This window comes from Chlamydotis macqueenii, chromosome Z (assembly GCF_036417535.1).
Source record: "Chlamydotis macqueenii isolate bChlMac1 chromosome Z, bChlMac1.mat, whole genome shotgun sequence".
In the NCBI taxonomy this organism is placed as follows: Eukaryota; Metazoa; Chordata; class Aves; order Otidiformes; family Otididae; genus Chlamydotis; species Chlamydotis macqueenii.
The window spans coordinates 24911267-24924483 of NC_141593.1; the positions used below are offsets into that span (position 1 = coordinate 24911267).

The 13217-nt window shown below is 37.7% G+C and overlaps 1 protein-coding gene across 1 annotated transcript in view; it reads right to left on the minus strand.

Annotated features, from left to right (window-relative positions):
• The window catches only part of IQGAP2 (IQ motif containing GTPase activating protein 2), a 103187-nt gene that overhangs the window by 5033 nt on the left and 84937 nt on the right, over positions 1–13217 (minus strand). The window contains exons 22-30 of the mRNA XM_086770617.1: positions 12414–12577; positions 11506–11730; positions 10767–10907; positions 10350–10434; positions 8891–9123; positions 7366–7498; positions 5135–5237; positions 4089–4230; positions 636–723 (exon numbers count right to left, since the gene is read on the minus strand). Of these exons, the coding sequence (XP_086626743.1) occupies positions 636–723; positions 4089–4230; positions 5135–5237; positions 7366–7498; positions 8891–9123; positions 10350–10434; positions 10767–10907; positions 11506–11730; positions 12414–12577 (1314 nt within the window). The remainder of the gene's footprint in view (positions 1–635; positions 724–4088; positions 4231–5134; positions 5238–7365; positions 7499–8890; positions 9124–10349; positions 10435–10766; positions 10908–11505; positions 11731–12413; positions 12578–13217) is intronic.

Here is a 13217-nt window from a genome sequence, read left to right on the forward strand (position 1 = left end):
ATCAGCCAGATCACTCAATGCCTTCACTTAGTTATGGGAAGACTGTCCAGATCTTGCAGGTGTCCCCTACATACACAACGAGGTAAGCTAAAATGTGCACATTACTGAGGTGTAGCTTTGTGTGTCTGTATCTACATGTGGGAAGTCTTCAACTGGAAGCTCTTCCCACTCAATTCCCATACTAAGGATAGCAGCAGTTCTCCAGGCAGATATTTGGTCTTATTGCTTATGCAAATAAACTAGGTGTCAGGGAACTGGAGTTAAGATACTGAAGATCAGAAGGAAAAAAAAAATATCTTGCAGGATTCATCTCAGGCTATTTGATTATATTTTAACATAGGAAAAGACCGTGTTTACAAAAAAAAAAAAAAGGTAAAGAAAAAAGCTTTATTCTAGTTGTGCTAGTTGACAGCAAGATTTTTGTTTTCCTCTGAAGCTGTTACCAAGTATATAGTAAAAGAAAATGTGCAAGTCTCAGATTTTGAAGGCTCTATATCTAAATAGTCTAAACCCAGCAACAATTATTTCATTGTTATAAAGCGGTGGAAAAAGCTGTCAGAGATCTGTTAAGGCTTTCAAATAGCTATAACAACATATGTACTTTCTTCCCTATTTGGATGCAGTATAACACTTACCTGTTGTGAAGTGGCTGGTGTTTCTAATATTTCTAAGAGCGTATCCCCTGGCTGTGTTCGTATCACATCCACAATAAGTCTTTTGGTCCTTTTGAAAAGGATATATAGATATTACAAAACAGTTGTCACTGGCTAACTGGTGCATTTCATGTCTTCAACAATAAAACTAGCAAGCTCCCTTTTTATTATGGATACTTGGTAATGTTTATGTTTCCTAGCTTTTTATGTTTCAGAGCTTCTGTTAATAACGTTGAACATCCGGCTTCTACACAGATCTGAACAGAGAAATACATGCATACTTCCCCTTTTTATTTTAAAAAATAGTTAAACAGTAAAACTGTTACTGTTAATGTAAGAAAAATCCAAGCAACGACTCATGTGGATTTTAGTTCTGATCATGACAAAACAGCAGATAGGAATGTAATCTTTGCAAAGCCTGAGATATGCATGGTTCCATTAAGGGTCATATTTACTTAATAAAGTGGAAATGTGCTCAAAACTGCTGAACTTCTGAAGGAACTTTACATCTGACGCACTGTATTTAGACACACTACTTAAGGGCAAATATTTCTCTAGTGGCAACGGACAAGGAGCATTTCCTTGCTGAAAAAGGGAAGCTGCTACACCCCGATATGTAAACCAGTTCTTTTTTTGTTAATAATTTATCTCATTCCTGCTGCCTCTTCATCCATAATACTTCCAAGAACATCCTGCTACAGACTTCTGTTAATTTAGAGGACACAGTTACAAATGAGATATAGCTCATTATTCTTAACAATTAACAGAAACTTCAAGATGCAGCTTAAGTTTTCCAGGAAAATGTTTAAATATGATCAAGGCTTCTGTGATAAAACCTTATGGCTTGGCTTAAAATGATCGTTTACCTACATAAAGTTGAGGGTTTTGTTGGTGTTTTCAGGACCAGAAGTTCTCATAAAAACAGAATGAAATAGGACTAAAGATTTACTCATCTGCAGGCAACACTGTCCAAAACCACTGAGTATTTGGGTGTGATCCAAGCTTCCATGGAAGGGGCAGCAAGGTAGGAATGACTTCAGGCATACCTGAAGTACTGCTCCTTCTGTGTTCGGATGCAAGCTGTTAAGCCTCCTGTAAACTAGTTTGGTCATTCAGAGCTGGGGTTAACTGCACTGAGAGGTTCCAGCACATTTAACAGCAGTCCTTCAGAAGCTGTTGAATGTATTTTTCCTTCACAAACTCTCTTGGAATCCCTACCAGCTTTCCAGGAAAAAAAAAGGAACAAAACAAAACCAGAAAGATTTCCTGAAGCTCATTCACTTCAGCCACATCAACACATTGGTGGCTTTCTCACACAACCTTTGCCAGTCTTTGGTGGTCAACACCACTGTCTACATGAACATATGTGGCATGGCGTTATTTTCTGCACTGCCTTAGAAACAGGTGCTGATATGACACAAGGCTTTTTTTCTGCTTCCTCTCCCTGGATAACAAGCCCGCTTAGCTTGGTTGTTTCCAGAAACATCCCACTTGGGACTGGGTGCCCCCCCCTCCACCTGGCATTTGGCGTGAGGCACTAGCGCACTTGAACCACACAGACCAGGCACCTTACAGAATCCTCTAGACAGGGGTACCAGCAAATCTTAGGATTCTTCACAGAAGCCTTAACAAAACCATTTAAAAAGCAAATATGTTGATATTTCTATAGAAGAGGCATGTCACTTGCAGAGAAACAAGGAACAGTGAGTGAATAAGCTGGGATGGATTTTAGCCAGGTGCCTAACATTTCACAGTTGTAGTAAAAGACTTCTCTGCAGCTGAGGTAAGAAAGCTAATCATCTGTATTTAGACATCTCTTGTGCAAAAGGTAGTGGTAAGTATTTTAACTTTTGGTATTGCTGCACTTTATCACAGGTTGCTAGTTATTCTTCGGTCAGATTACTTAACTAAATTTCCTTAAAATATGAAAAAAGCATTTGAATGCTCTTATGCAACAGAAAAGATAAATTCATTCATGAATTCTCATGCTATTGTTTCAACATATTTCCATTATTAAAGGATTAAGGGATTAAAGTAATTTATTTTGGCCTTGATTTTGAATATTCTTAGGGATTCCATTAAGGAGTAACATTTTACTCCCACATAGAGGAAAAAAGACAGGAAGCACATTTTAGATTTTTTTTTTTTAAGGGACAATGATAGGCATACTCTTATTACAAAATCAGCCTGGGAACAGCTCTAGAGCCTTAGCCTCTGGTATACCAAGAGACTAACACAGTTTTCATTTGATATTGTCATTGCAGTCTCTTTCCTTTAGATCTCAAATGATATGTGATAACAAGTTACAGAAAAACTTCAGTGATTTCTTGATTAAGATTCAGATAAAATAAGCACAATTACAGTGGAAAAACTCCTCTTCCTTTTAGGAAAGAGTTTTCTTGCACTTAAAGTTAGATTTTTTTCCCCCCAGAATTTAAACAGGCACGTAGGGCTTTTGTAGAAATTGTACTACTTACTACAGACATTCTAGTTAAGAAATTTCTTCACAAGTAAAACTTCACATATTACATAATAAATAAAGTTTACTGATTTTTTATTTGGGGAAAAAAAAGTATTAACAGATTAGGGTTGAATTACAGCCTGTATCTACACTGCTAATGCTTGCAAATGTGTAAAATCCTTATGCTGTATTCCCCTTTAAAGTCAACTTCTAACCTTCACCCTTGTGGGGTAAAAATAAACATAGTAATAGAGGAGAGCAGCATCCCATTCTCCTCCTTGTTCAGGAAGCACCAGAATCTTAAATAAGTCAATCCTTATTCTGGACAGCTTGAAATAGCTTCAAAAGAGAGCTGCCAATAATTTTATATTAAGTGCTTTTATGAAAATATTTTCACCTATAAGGTAGTCTGTATCCCAGTAGCCATTTCTTAATTTGCTCACTGACTAAACATTTCTTTCTTTCCCTGGATAAAAGCATGCACTATTCTATTCTTGCTGAAGTGACTGTCACATCCTGTTCAAATGCCTGACGGCAGTATGTCACAGAAGTGTTTTTCTTTGAGGGGGAAGAGAGGGCAGTGTGATACTGTCCATCCCCTACAAGGCTAGACAGCTTTTTCATCTCTGTTTTCCCAAGGCTGTGGTGTTTTAAGGCAGAATGACTTACAAGTTAATGTAAAAGCACTTACTAGGTTAGATAATGATCCAGTTACAGTGCAAAACACAAATGACAGTATGTTTATGTTTCTGTAAGCCTTCTGGAAGAATTGACAGTTTCTCTGACTTTTGCAAAAGTTTAAGCAGGACCAAACACAAACTGGCTTTTGAAAACTAAGCGCACTGAGCATCTCAAAACCACACTTAGGCATGGCAGCAACTTCTTTTTTAAAAAAAAAAAAAACAACCAAAAAACCAAAAACAACCAACCAAACAAAAGCATTGCCAGAATATAGATTTCTGAGCAAAACTTACTTTATCATCAGGCTTTTGAGATCCTGATCTTCACCTTCTCGTAACTCATATTTGCTTGTTAAAGACAGTGAAATCTCTGTTTTTGCAAGCTGATTCAGTGTGCTTTCCCTGTTGGGGTCATTGGGTTCAACAGTTCCTTCCCCTGTAAGGAAACATCTTTTACTTCAAGTATGCAAACTTTCCCGTGATTCAATGCGTGAAGCAAACGAGAACCTAGATAAATCACTGTAAATAATCAGAAATACTAAGTTTGTTAAATAGCACACCCATTCCTACTATTCAGAAGCAGTCTATTCTTGTACATTGAACAATCAAAACCATAAGGAAGTTATTTATAAGCTCAGTTAGAATATTTTGGAAATGCCACCAATTCTTGCTTTTCAAGCCACTGATGTTCAAGAGACTCACATGTCTTCTTCTCAAACAACAACACAAACAATTTAGCATCCTTTGCCTTAACATGCAGCGATAGTGAAAAATGAAAGAGTAGCAGCTATTTTAACAGGCTATTTGCTTGGAAGCTGGTATTATCCACAACATCCTAGCTACTTTCTAAACAGTTCACATCTTAATAAAATTAAGGCAAATTAAATATCTGCCACATTTATTCCTTCTAACATTCTAATAAATTCACATAATTTTTAAAGCTCATTTTTTGTTTTGATAATTATGTGTCAAAATAAAAAGTGTCTGTTTTAAGAATTCGCCATGGACTTTTTCTAAGTTTCTAGCCAACACTAGCAAATCTTAAGATTAGGTTATTAAAAATCACTTGTTTTCTATCTGCAAATTTGAGCACAACTGGCTCATTCTGGTTGAAACATTCTTAATGTTTGAATTTTTTATCACATCACTAATGTTTAGAGTGAGTATTGCAGTTAGGAGAAGGCTCAGCTATGAGGAGAGATGTTACAAAAAGTCTTCAGAAAAGAATTCTGTGGTAAATGAAGAAGCTGCCACTGAGAGACACAAGAGTATTTACATCAAGCCCCCATTTAATTCTGCCCCTAGAATGAAGTTAACCATAAAGGTGAAGAACAACATACCAAGGAAAGACTCTACATCAGGGACAGGTCCCAGTCCTTCCAGCAATTCATTCAGCAGGTCGTTCGGCTCAGTGGCGATGGCATCCTGGTGTTCTAACAGTAGCTATAAACAAACGTAAATGAAGTCATTGTCCAAAAAAAAACCCAAAAAAACCAAACAAACAAACAAAAAAAACACTAAAACAAAACCAAACCAAAAAAACAACCAACCAACAAACCATTCTTAGTGTCTTCATATTTGTAAATCATTCTGCAGACTAATTCTGGAAAACATAGACCTAGCGTGATCAGGATTATGGAGGACTCAAGAGGGGGAAACACGCTCAGTTCTCGGCTATGTGTTTAGAATTGCTCTTGCTGTGAGACAGCTTGCTGTGCTCCTCCAGCAATTGTCTCCAGAGTGCTGAACATCACAGCTGAGCAGAAGTTTAAGATTTGCCTTTAGGACTAAGCTTCACTGAAATTTAGCTACAGCAAAGCATACAGAGTAGGCAAAAATTCCAGGATTTTAAACACTGCGAGTTCATCAGTCAAAAATTACTGGTTACTAGAAACTTACTGACAACTAAAAAGACTATGTCCAGGCATTTCAGACATACTTAGGAGATAGAAGTGAGCGTTGTAAGCCCATAATCATTACTTGTTGAAAACAAGTTTCTCTTACATGCAGCAGCTACCTCACACTGTATGTAATGTTGACTATGATACTGTGAGAACAGCTGAGAAACACGGTGTGTCCTGATTAAAACACCATGCTTGATGCTGCACAAGCAGAGAATGAAAAAGATATTCACAGGACAACTTTGGGGCAAAGACAAGAGATACATGGGGAAGCACCAAAAACCAAAGCTTATGAATGCAACAGATCCCTCTTTCCAGCTACATCCTACAGAGGTGTGCAATGAAAATTAAGCTTAGGCAAGTGCCATGAGAGATGATGACAGAGGGCAGATTTGAGAATTTTTTCTGCAGGTGGGCTACACATGACAGCAGACAAAATGTTTATGCATCTCCTGTTATTCAAACTGGCACAGGGCAAGGAAGATCACCTGATAAATATACTGCACACAGATAATGTACAGTCTTCAGACCTAATTGCTTTCTTCCTCTAGGCAGGCAAGTGAGCATAGTCATATTATCAAAAAAGAACATAGAATCATAGAATCATAGAATCTACTTGATCTCCTTTGTTTGGCAATTTACTGGCATTAAATTACTTCATATTTTGTAGAGTATTTTATCAGCTAATATAAAATTGCATATTAATATTTTGCCACATTAGGATCAAATAACATATTAGACATGCAACAGACCCACTAAAAGGAATATTTGACCAAGACTAGCATTTAAATGTAAACACTGACAATAAACATGCAGGCATAGGTTTAGGTCTTAAAAAATTAAGAAAGAATAGGCACAAAGACAATACAGCAAATATAATTTTAGCAGACATGGCTATTTGTTTTCACTTGAATAAAGCTAACTTATAATGTGGTGTACTGGAAGTTGGGTATTCTACCTTTTCCTTAGTGTATCTGATGCTATTTGTGGAGCTTATCTGTGGGTTTTTTTTGAGGGGTGCGGGGTTTTTTGGGGCTTTTTGTTTTTTTTTTTGAGGGAGTGAGGTGGGCAGGGGACAGTTTGCAAGCTAGGAAATAGATAGTAATGTCCCAGCTTTAGGAGGACCATGTGGTAGACATTTAACTTACACGCTAGTGAGTCATACTACAGACTACAGTTAATCTGTTCTTTATCCACAATAAAGAACTGGCAGGATGCCACAGCTTTAGTCCTTCTAGATCAGATATTTGCATCTGCTTCCAACAAAACATGACAGAATGCTAGAGTCACGAAATACACTGAACTTTTCGCTATTCCCAGAGTCAAGGAGCTTCTTCAAACTGGTGCCACTTTCTTAGCCAAGACAGCAAAGTATTTCTAAGTGTAAATAATTTAGAAATGTCACACTAGATTAAGAACAAAAATGTTCCTCCCTCCCATCAGAAAGTGTTATATTCTAATTGCTATTCAAGATGATGCTTTTACATGGAAGCAGTCTTCTAGGAAAAATGCAATCTAATACTTAGTTCCAGGCAATTTCAGAGATGAACTGAATAAATTATTTCAAAAGGAAGAACGAACACTAAGGCTTCTCCAGAGACTGACTGTTGCAAGTATTTAATAATCAATACACTGTAATCTGTTGACTAGGTATGTTTTCATTGACTTACTGAATGGGTATTGATAATTTCTTCAATGGAGATATAGATGACAGGTTTGCTAAGGGTCACCATGTCAGAGTATTCATCAATATTGAATTTCTCCTCTGGTTCAGGAACATCACATGCTGCTTGAAAAAAATTCCTAAGAAAAAAAAAGAGAAATATTTCAATAGTTGTCCCCTATAAAACTCACTTCAGTTAGCCTGTATAAAAAAAAACCGCACAAGTCTTCAATATAAATGGTGTTTCTCTTATCATCTGCAATCAACACTTAATGTTTGAAGGAACCTTTTGCAGTGGGTGTAGAATTCATTCATCAAATCCCAAAAATAATGGGACAAGGGGTTGGTTATGCAATGAAACTAGCAGGAAAATATTAATTTCAAATAAATCAAAGGAAGCACTGTTTTAACTGACAGGTAGCAAACTTCTAAATATTGCTACAGAAAGAGATTGTGGAGGCAGATGATCTCCAAAGTTTAAGAGGAGTTTGGACATATTCCTGCACAAAGTCATAAATGCACAATAAAAGGTCTAGGCAGGGCTGGTAGCTTTTAACATAGCTAATACTGCAGTTGCTGTTGTTGGTGAGTACAATGGGAACAGGCAGCTGAGACCAGCTGCCCTTGGTGTCTAAGGAGGGTTTAGTTAAAGTACAGAGTGCAGTCACCCAGAGACTCAGTTTTGTATAAAGTTCGCTTAATTAGGAGAAGGATTCTTCCTTTTGTAGTGATCAAAGGGTCAACTAAAGTAGGCCTGCTCTTTCATTAGCATTTTTTATTCTTGCCATAACGCTTTCCACCCTATTGTTTCTTCATATCTATGTCATGCCCTTAAATACCTCAATAAACAGAATGACTGAGTTTAAGTATCTTTGTGTTCATGGCTGGTCTCTCAAGGAAACCCATTATGTGAAAACCCATTATGTGAGCAATGCATGTGCTTTCATGAAGGGCAGACACTAAAGATAGAAGTTCTGAAAGTGTTGTTGCAAGACTCAGGAACGGTTCAAGTTAATAATAGCAATCACCCAAAAAGATGGGCAATAATCCCAAAGAACTTGTGTCGCAGAGTGTAGCAAAACATGTAATTTCCTATGACTGTGCGAGATGAAGGAATAAAATCTTGGTGGAATGTCTTGGCAAAGATGAAAGAATAAAAACAAAAACCACAACTTTTTCCTGACCAATAAGCTTTTACCTCAAATAAAACATTCAGCTGTCCTCCTGACCCAAAGAACACATTGTTTCTGCTGGATAATGAACCACCCCACACTTCTCTCACAATCTGTATTTACAATAAGGAAGCCTTACTGCAACCAAGCCAGAGATGATAAATTCTCAAAGTAATGCTCAAGCAGAAATACAACCTGTTACTCCCGCTTTAATGTCCTCAGCAGTGAGAATTTCTCTATGACAGATCACTCAACATTTTTAACTCTGAGCAGAGAATTCCTATAAAAGAGGAGTCCAACTGCCTTACTTATCTAGAGGAGAGCTCTTACTGTGTAGGTGTTTGTAAGGGCTTTGCATACCTGAACTTCTGGTATGTCTGGGAGAGGTAAGTATTCATAGATGATAGATGTTCGCTCTCTCCTTCAAAGAGTTTGTTAGAAGCAGCGTGCTGAAGGACTTTTGCCACACAACCTAGGTTCCTTCTCTGGTCAGGGTGAATTTGGCCTCCAGCTGTCATATCAATTATATCAAAACCATCAGGAGCAACAATGGCAGGATTCATGTAGCGATAGTACAGTAGGTTGCCGACAATCTAAAAGAAAAAAAAATAGAGATTTTCCCTTTGCATCTAGTAATTATATTTTATAAAACATGATGAATCATTTCTACTTGGATCTAATGCAAGTAGACATGATGCAAGTATAAATGCAAGTAAACACTGGAACACGTTGCCCAGAGAGGTGGTAGATGCCCCATCCCTGGAAACATTCAAGGCCAGGCTGGATGGGGTTCTGAGCAACCCGATCCAGTTGAAGATGTCCCTGCTTCTTGCAGGGAGATTGGACTAGATGACCTTTAAAGGTGTCTTCCAATCCTAATGTTTCTGCAATTCTACTTCTGCATTAGACCGTAGGAACCGTAGACTAGTGTTAGAAAACACACGTGTTACATGTGTGGCTAACTGAAAAAGCCAATGGTCTTTGAGATGTGCCTCTTAAAACACCTCTGTGAACACCAGTTATGGACTTTTACAACTACATTTCAATTTGGTGCTGGCTTTAGGTCAGCTAATGCAGGACATTGAGTTGAACATAAAGACAAATACAACTCTTCTTTCTTCTAGATTTTGCAAGATTCAGCTCCAGAGGCTCTCCGTTCATTGAGAAGGGACCCATAGTTTCTCATGAGGGCTGCATGCAGCCCTAAACCACTGGAGAACAGATCTTCCAAACTGCAATTTCTACAACGTTACAATAACTTGCACTGTGCAGATGGCGGCTTCAAATCATTCCTGATCTCAGAAACAGGCAGGACTTTTCTTTCTGCAATTCGCCTCAGCTTATGTATTGTCACATAAGCTGAGGCTAATTGGATCTTGCATTTAAATTACAATATTAATACAATTTAAAATATCCTTTTTTTTTTTTTTTTTTACTATGTTAACAACTTCTAGAAAGAGGAGTGAAAATAAAGACCACAGTGTTCTGCCTGAAAGGATTGCTTGTGGTAAGGGCCATAGTACAAAACCAAAACCCCAGATGATTCAGATAAACTCCAACCTTCTAAGAAGAGTTACTATCCAAAACAGGCTGAGCACTTTCTTCCATAAGAATTGCTGAGCACCTAGATTAAGATAAGTAGGTTGTGGCAACAGAGTTCCCTTCTCATCCCCTTGCACCACACCTTTCCAATCCAAGAAATGCCAAATTCCTTCAGTAAATGCTGGTGTTCTCAGTTCCTTAGAATGTTTAGCGTCAATAAAAATCCCCTTTGCCATTAAAAGAACAAGCTGCTGGCAGTTTGCCCTCAGAAGTCTACCTTTAATAGTTCATCTTCTGTTGCATCTGGGAATTTCTCATGGAGCGAGCTCTTCAGAACTTTGGCTATGTATCTCATTCCATAACTACACGTAGAACAGATGAAAAGGAAAAATATTGGAAAGACTTAGATGAAACACAAAACAATCATTCTAGTCAACCAAGTTATTGGCTTTTTCCCCAGCCACTTGAAACACAAAACAAGATGATAATGGAAAATACAAAAAGTTTTGAGTACAGGGAGACTTTCACGAGGCTACTAAAGCAGAGCTGAACTGGAGAAACCACTCCCTCTACTGTCATGCGAGAGGCACGTATTACAAGGCATGTAATTTGAAAGGATCTCCATTGCTGAGTTTCAAGTGAAACTTTACATGCACATGAACTGCAGCTTGGAGAGTCCTAACTCAGCACTTACGGCATCATATTGAGAGAAGAGAATATGGACGCGAGAACTTTGTCAGTTACTGCTCGCAGACTCTGAATCGATGATTCCAGTTTGTTGACCACTTCTGTGTGTGTTAATGCTTGTTCTGTGGTTACATCATATGGCAACTTGCTGCAAAGCAAAGAGATATTAAAGCAGGCTAAACGTATTTGAGAAGAAAATACTTTTTTTTTTTTGCTTCTTAAGGGCCATCAGTGAACAGAAAAAAATGTCAAATACAGTTGAAGTTGGCTAAGTACCAAAAGTCTCAGATGCATTAGCTTCCTTTTTTTGAAGGCAGTTTGTTTAGGTGGGAGTGCACATGCCATCATGTACCTTTCCCTAACTACAAATAGGGAATCCTAATTTAAGGCATGCATCTCCACATCGCAGTCACAGCATAGCTCCTCAAAAGCCTGGGACACTACAACATGCTGTTATAAAACCTGGGAAACAGGCTATAAATTTTTCCATGGCATAGAAAACACTCAAAGATTAAGTAATAGACTTTCAAAGTTCATAACCAGGAAAGTGATCCCTTTGTTGTTCAAAAAAGGTTAAAGTACCTGTTTTCCAAGCACCTCTCCCCAAAAACCCTGACTGTGCTGCAGAAGGATGGGGAAGGGATGGATGGGAACAAGTGCAATTTGTCAGAGAAGGAAAGGGAGACTAGAACTGAGGGAACCCTCAAGTATTTAAATGGTACAGTGTGTCCAGATTCCTCACTCACCTGGCCTCACCAGTCTGCATTTCTAGCTGGTTTACCCATGACTTGTACACATCCACAGGACTAGTGTTGATTATAAGGGACTTGTCCTCCATGATCTCCTTCACCACTGGGGCCAGGAGCTGGCGTAGAGTGTTCTGTCCACGAGCACCTCGATTGAAGCTGACAACCATCTTAATGACAGTGGGGTTTCCAGTAACGATATCCTGTATCTGATCTACCTTAGAGCTGTATCAAGAACAGAAGAGTTCTCAGATATGACTTATGTATGCAGTTACCAATCTTTCCAAAACCCAGGCTCTTAAAATTATCCTATTTCTATGTTGAAACATGTTTATACCTCCTATTTCTTAGGCTTTCATATAAAATAAGATATAATAATGTCCCTGGAACATAGCATAGTTAGTGACAGCTAATATATACCTGATTCAGGCCCAAATACCTGTTCAGCAAATACCAAGATTTTATTGTTTCAGGATAAGCCACCACTCTCCACTTACAGAACATACATCTAACACAGAGGAGAGGGAAAAAAAAAACCAAAACAAAAACACAAAAAAAAACCCCCAAAAACAAAAAAAAAACCCAAAAAAAAAACCCCAAAACTTTCGCCACCCTTAAATATTCAAGCACAAGTAAACTCAAGCAAGAAACCCTAGTGTCTATTTTTTTTCAAACAGTTTTTTAATACAAAAATATTGTCCACCTTAGAAAGATTTTTTTTCTTGCCTGAATTGGAAATAGCTTTAGTTAACACAAATAAGTTACCCTGAAAACAAGTTTCTCTAGTAACAAAAATATGTATACAATTTTACAGCAGTTTAAAGATTAACCATCAAATTCTTTAGGTATGAAGTATTCATTGAACTGTCTGCAACACAATTAACTAGTGTTCTTTTGAGTGCACATACTTTATCTCCTCTTCTAGAGCAGTTTTGAAGAGTTTGAGAAGCAGATATTCTTCTCGTTGATTGGAGGCATAGTTGTATAGAGTGAAGATGACTGTATCCATAAACTTGGTTGATTTGTTTTGTGGCATCTGGAAAATCAGCTTCGCCAGATATGTGGGATTAGTCTACAAAACAAATGACTTAAATATTATTGTCCAGAACAAACTACCCCCATTTGCGAGGCAGCGCATTCTACGTTTCTGTTAATACCAAAATAATTTATGTTCATTCCTATATAGGCTACTTTTCCACACTAGTTTTACTTTTTTCCAAATCCTACTGCGTAAGAAACACTGAATACTGTACAATTAGATATCTGTGAGTAGCACTGGTAAGGATTTTATTTGCAGTCTCCAAATAGTACCTCTGTGCGTCAGGTCTATGTATCCGATGACAGTGACAATTTACCAAATGACAATGACTATACCAAGGCGACATTGCATACTACATATCCACTTAAGTATCAGAGTGCACCTGCCCTGGGAAGATCTAACATTCTTCTAGAAAAACTTCAGTGAGATGAGATAAACCGAGCACAAGAACAGACGCATTATATGCTGTCAGCTGCATAGCAGACAACTTCCTTTCCACCACATACAATGCACAGAAATAGTGACAGTAGTTTACATGGACTAAAAGATATATGGAGGAAGACTTGGCTTTAGTACAGACTGAAGTTATTATCAATAAAAAACCAGCTATATTTCTTGCATAGTTTAAAGACAGCAAGAGTTTTCTCAATTACAAATATTAGATCATAGTACT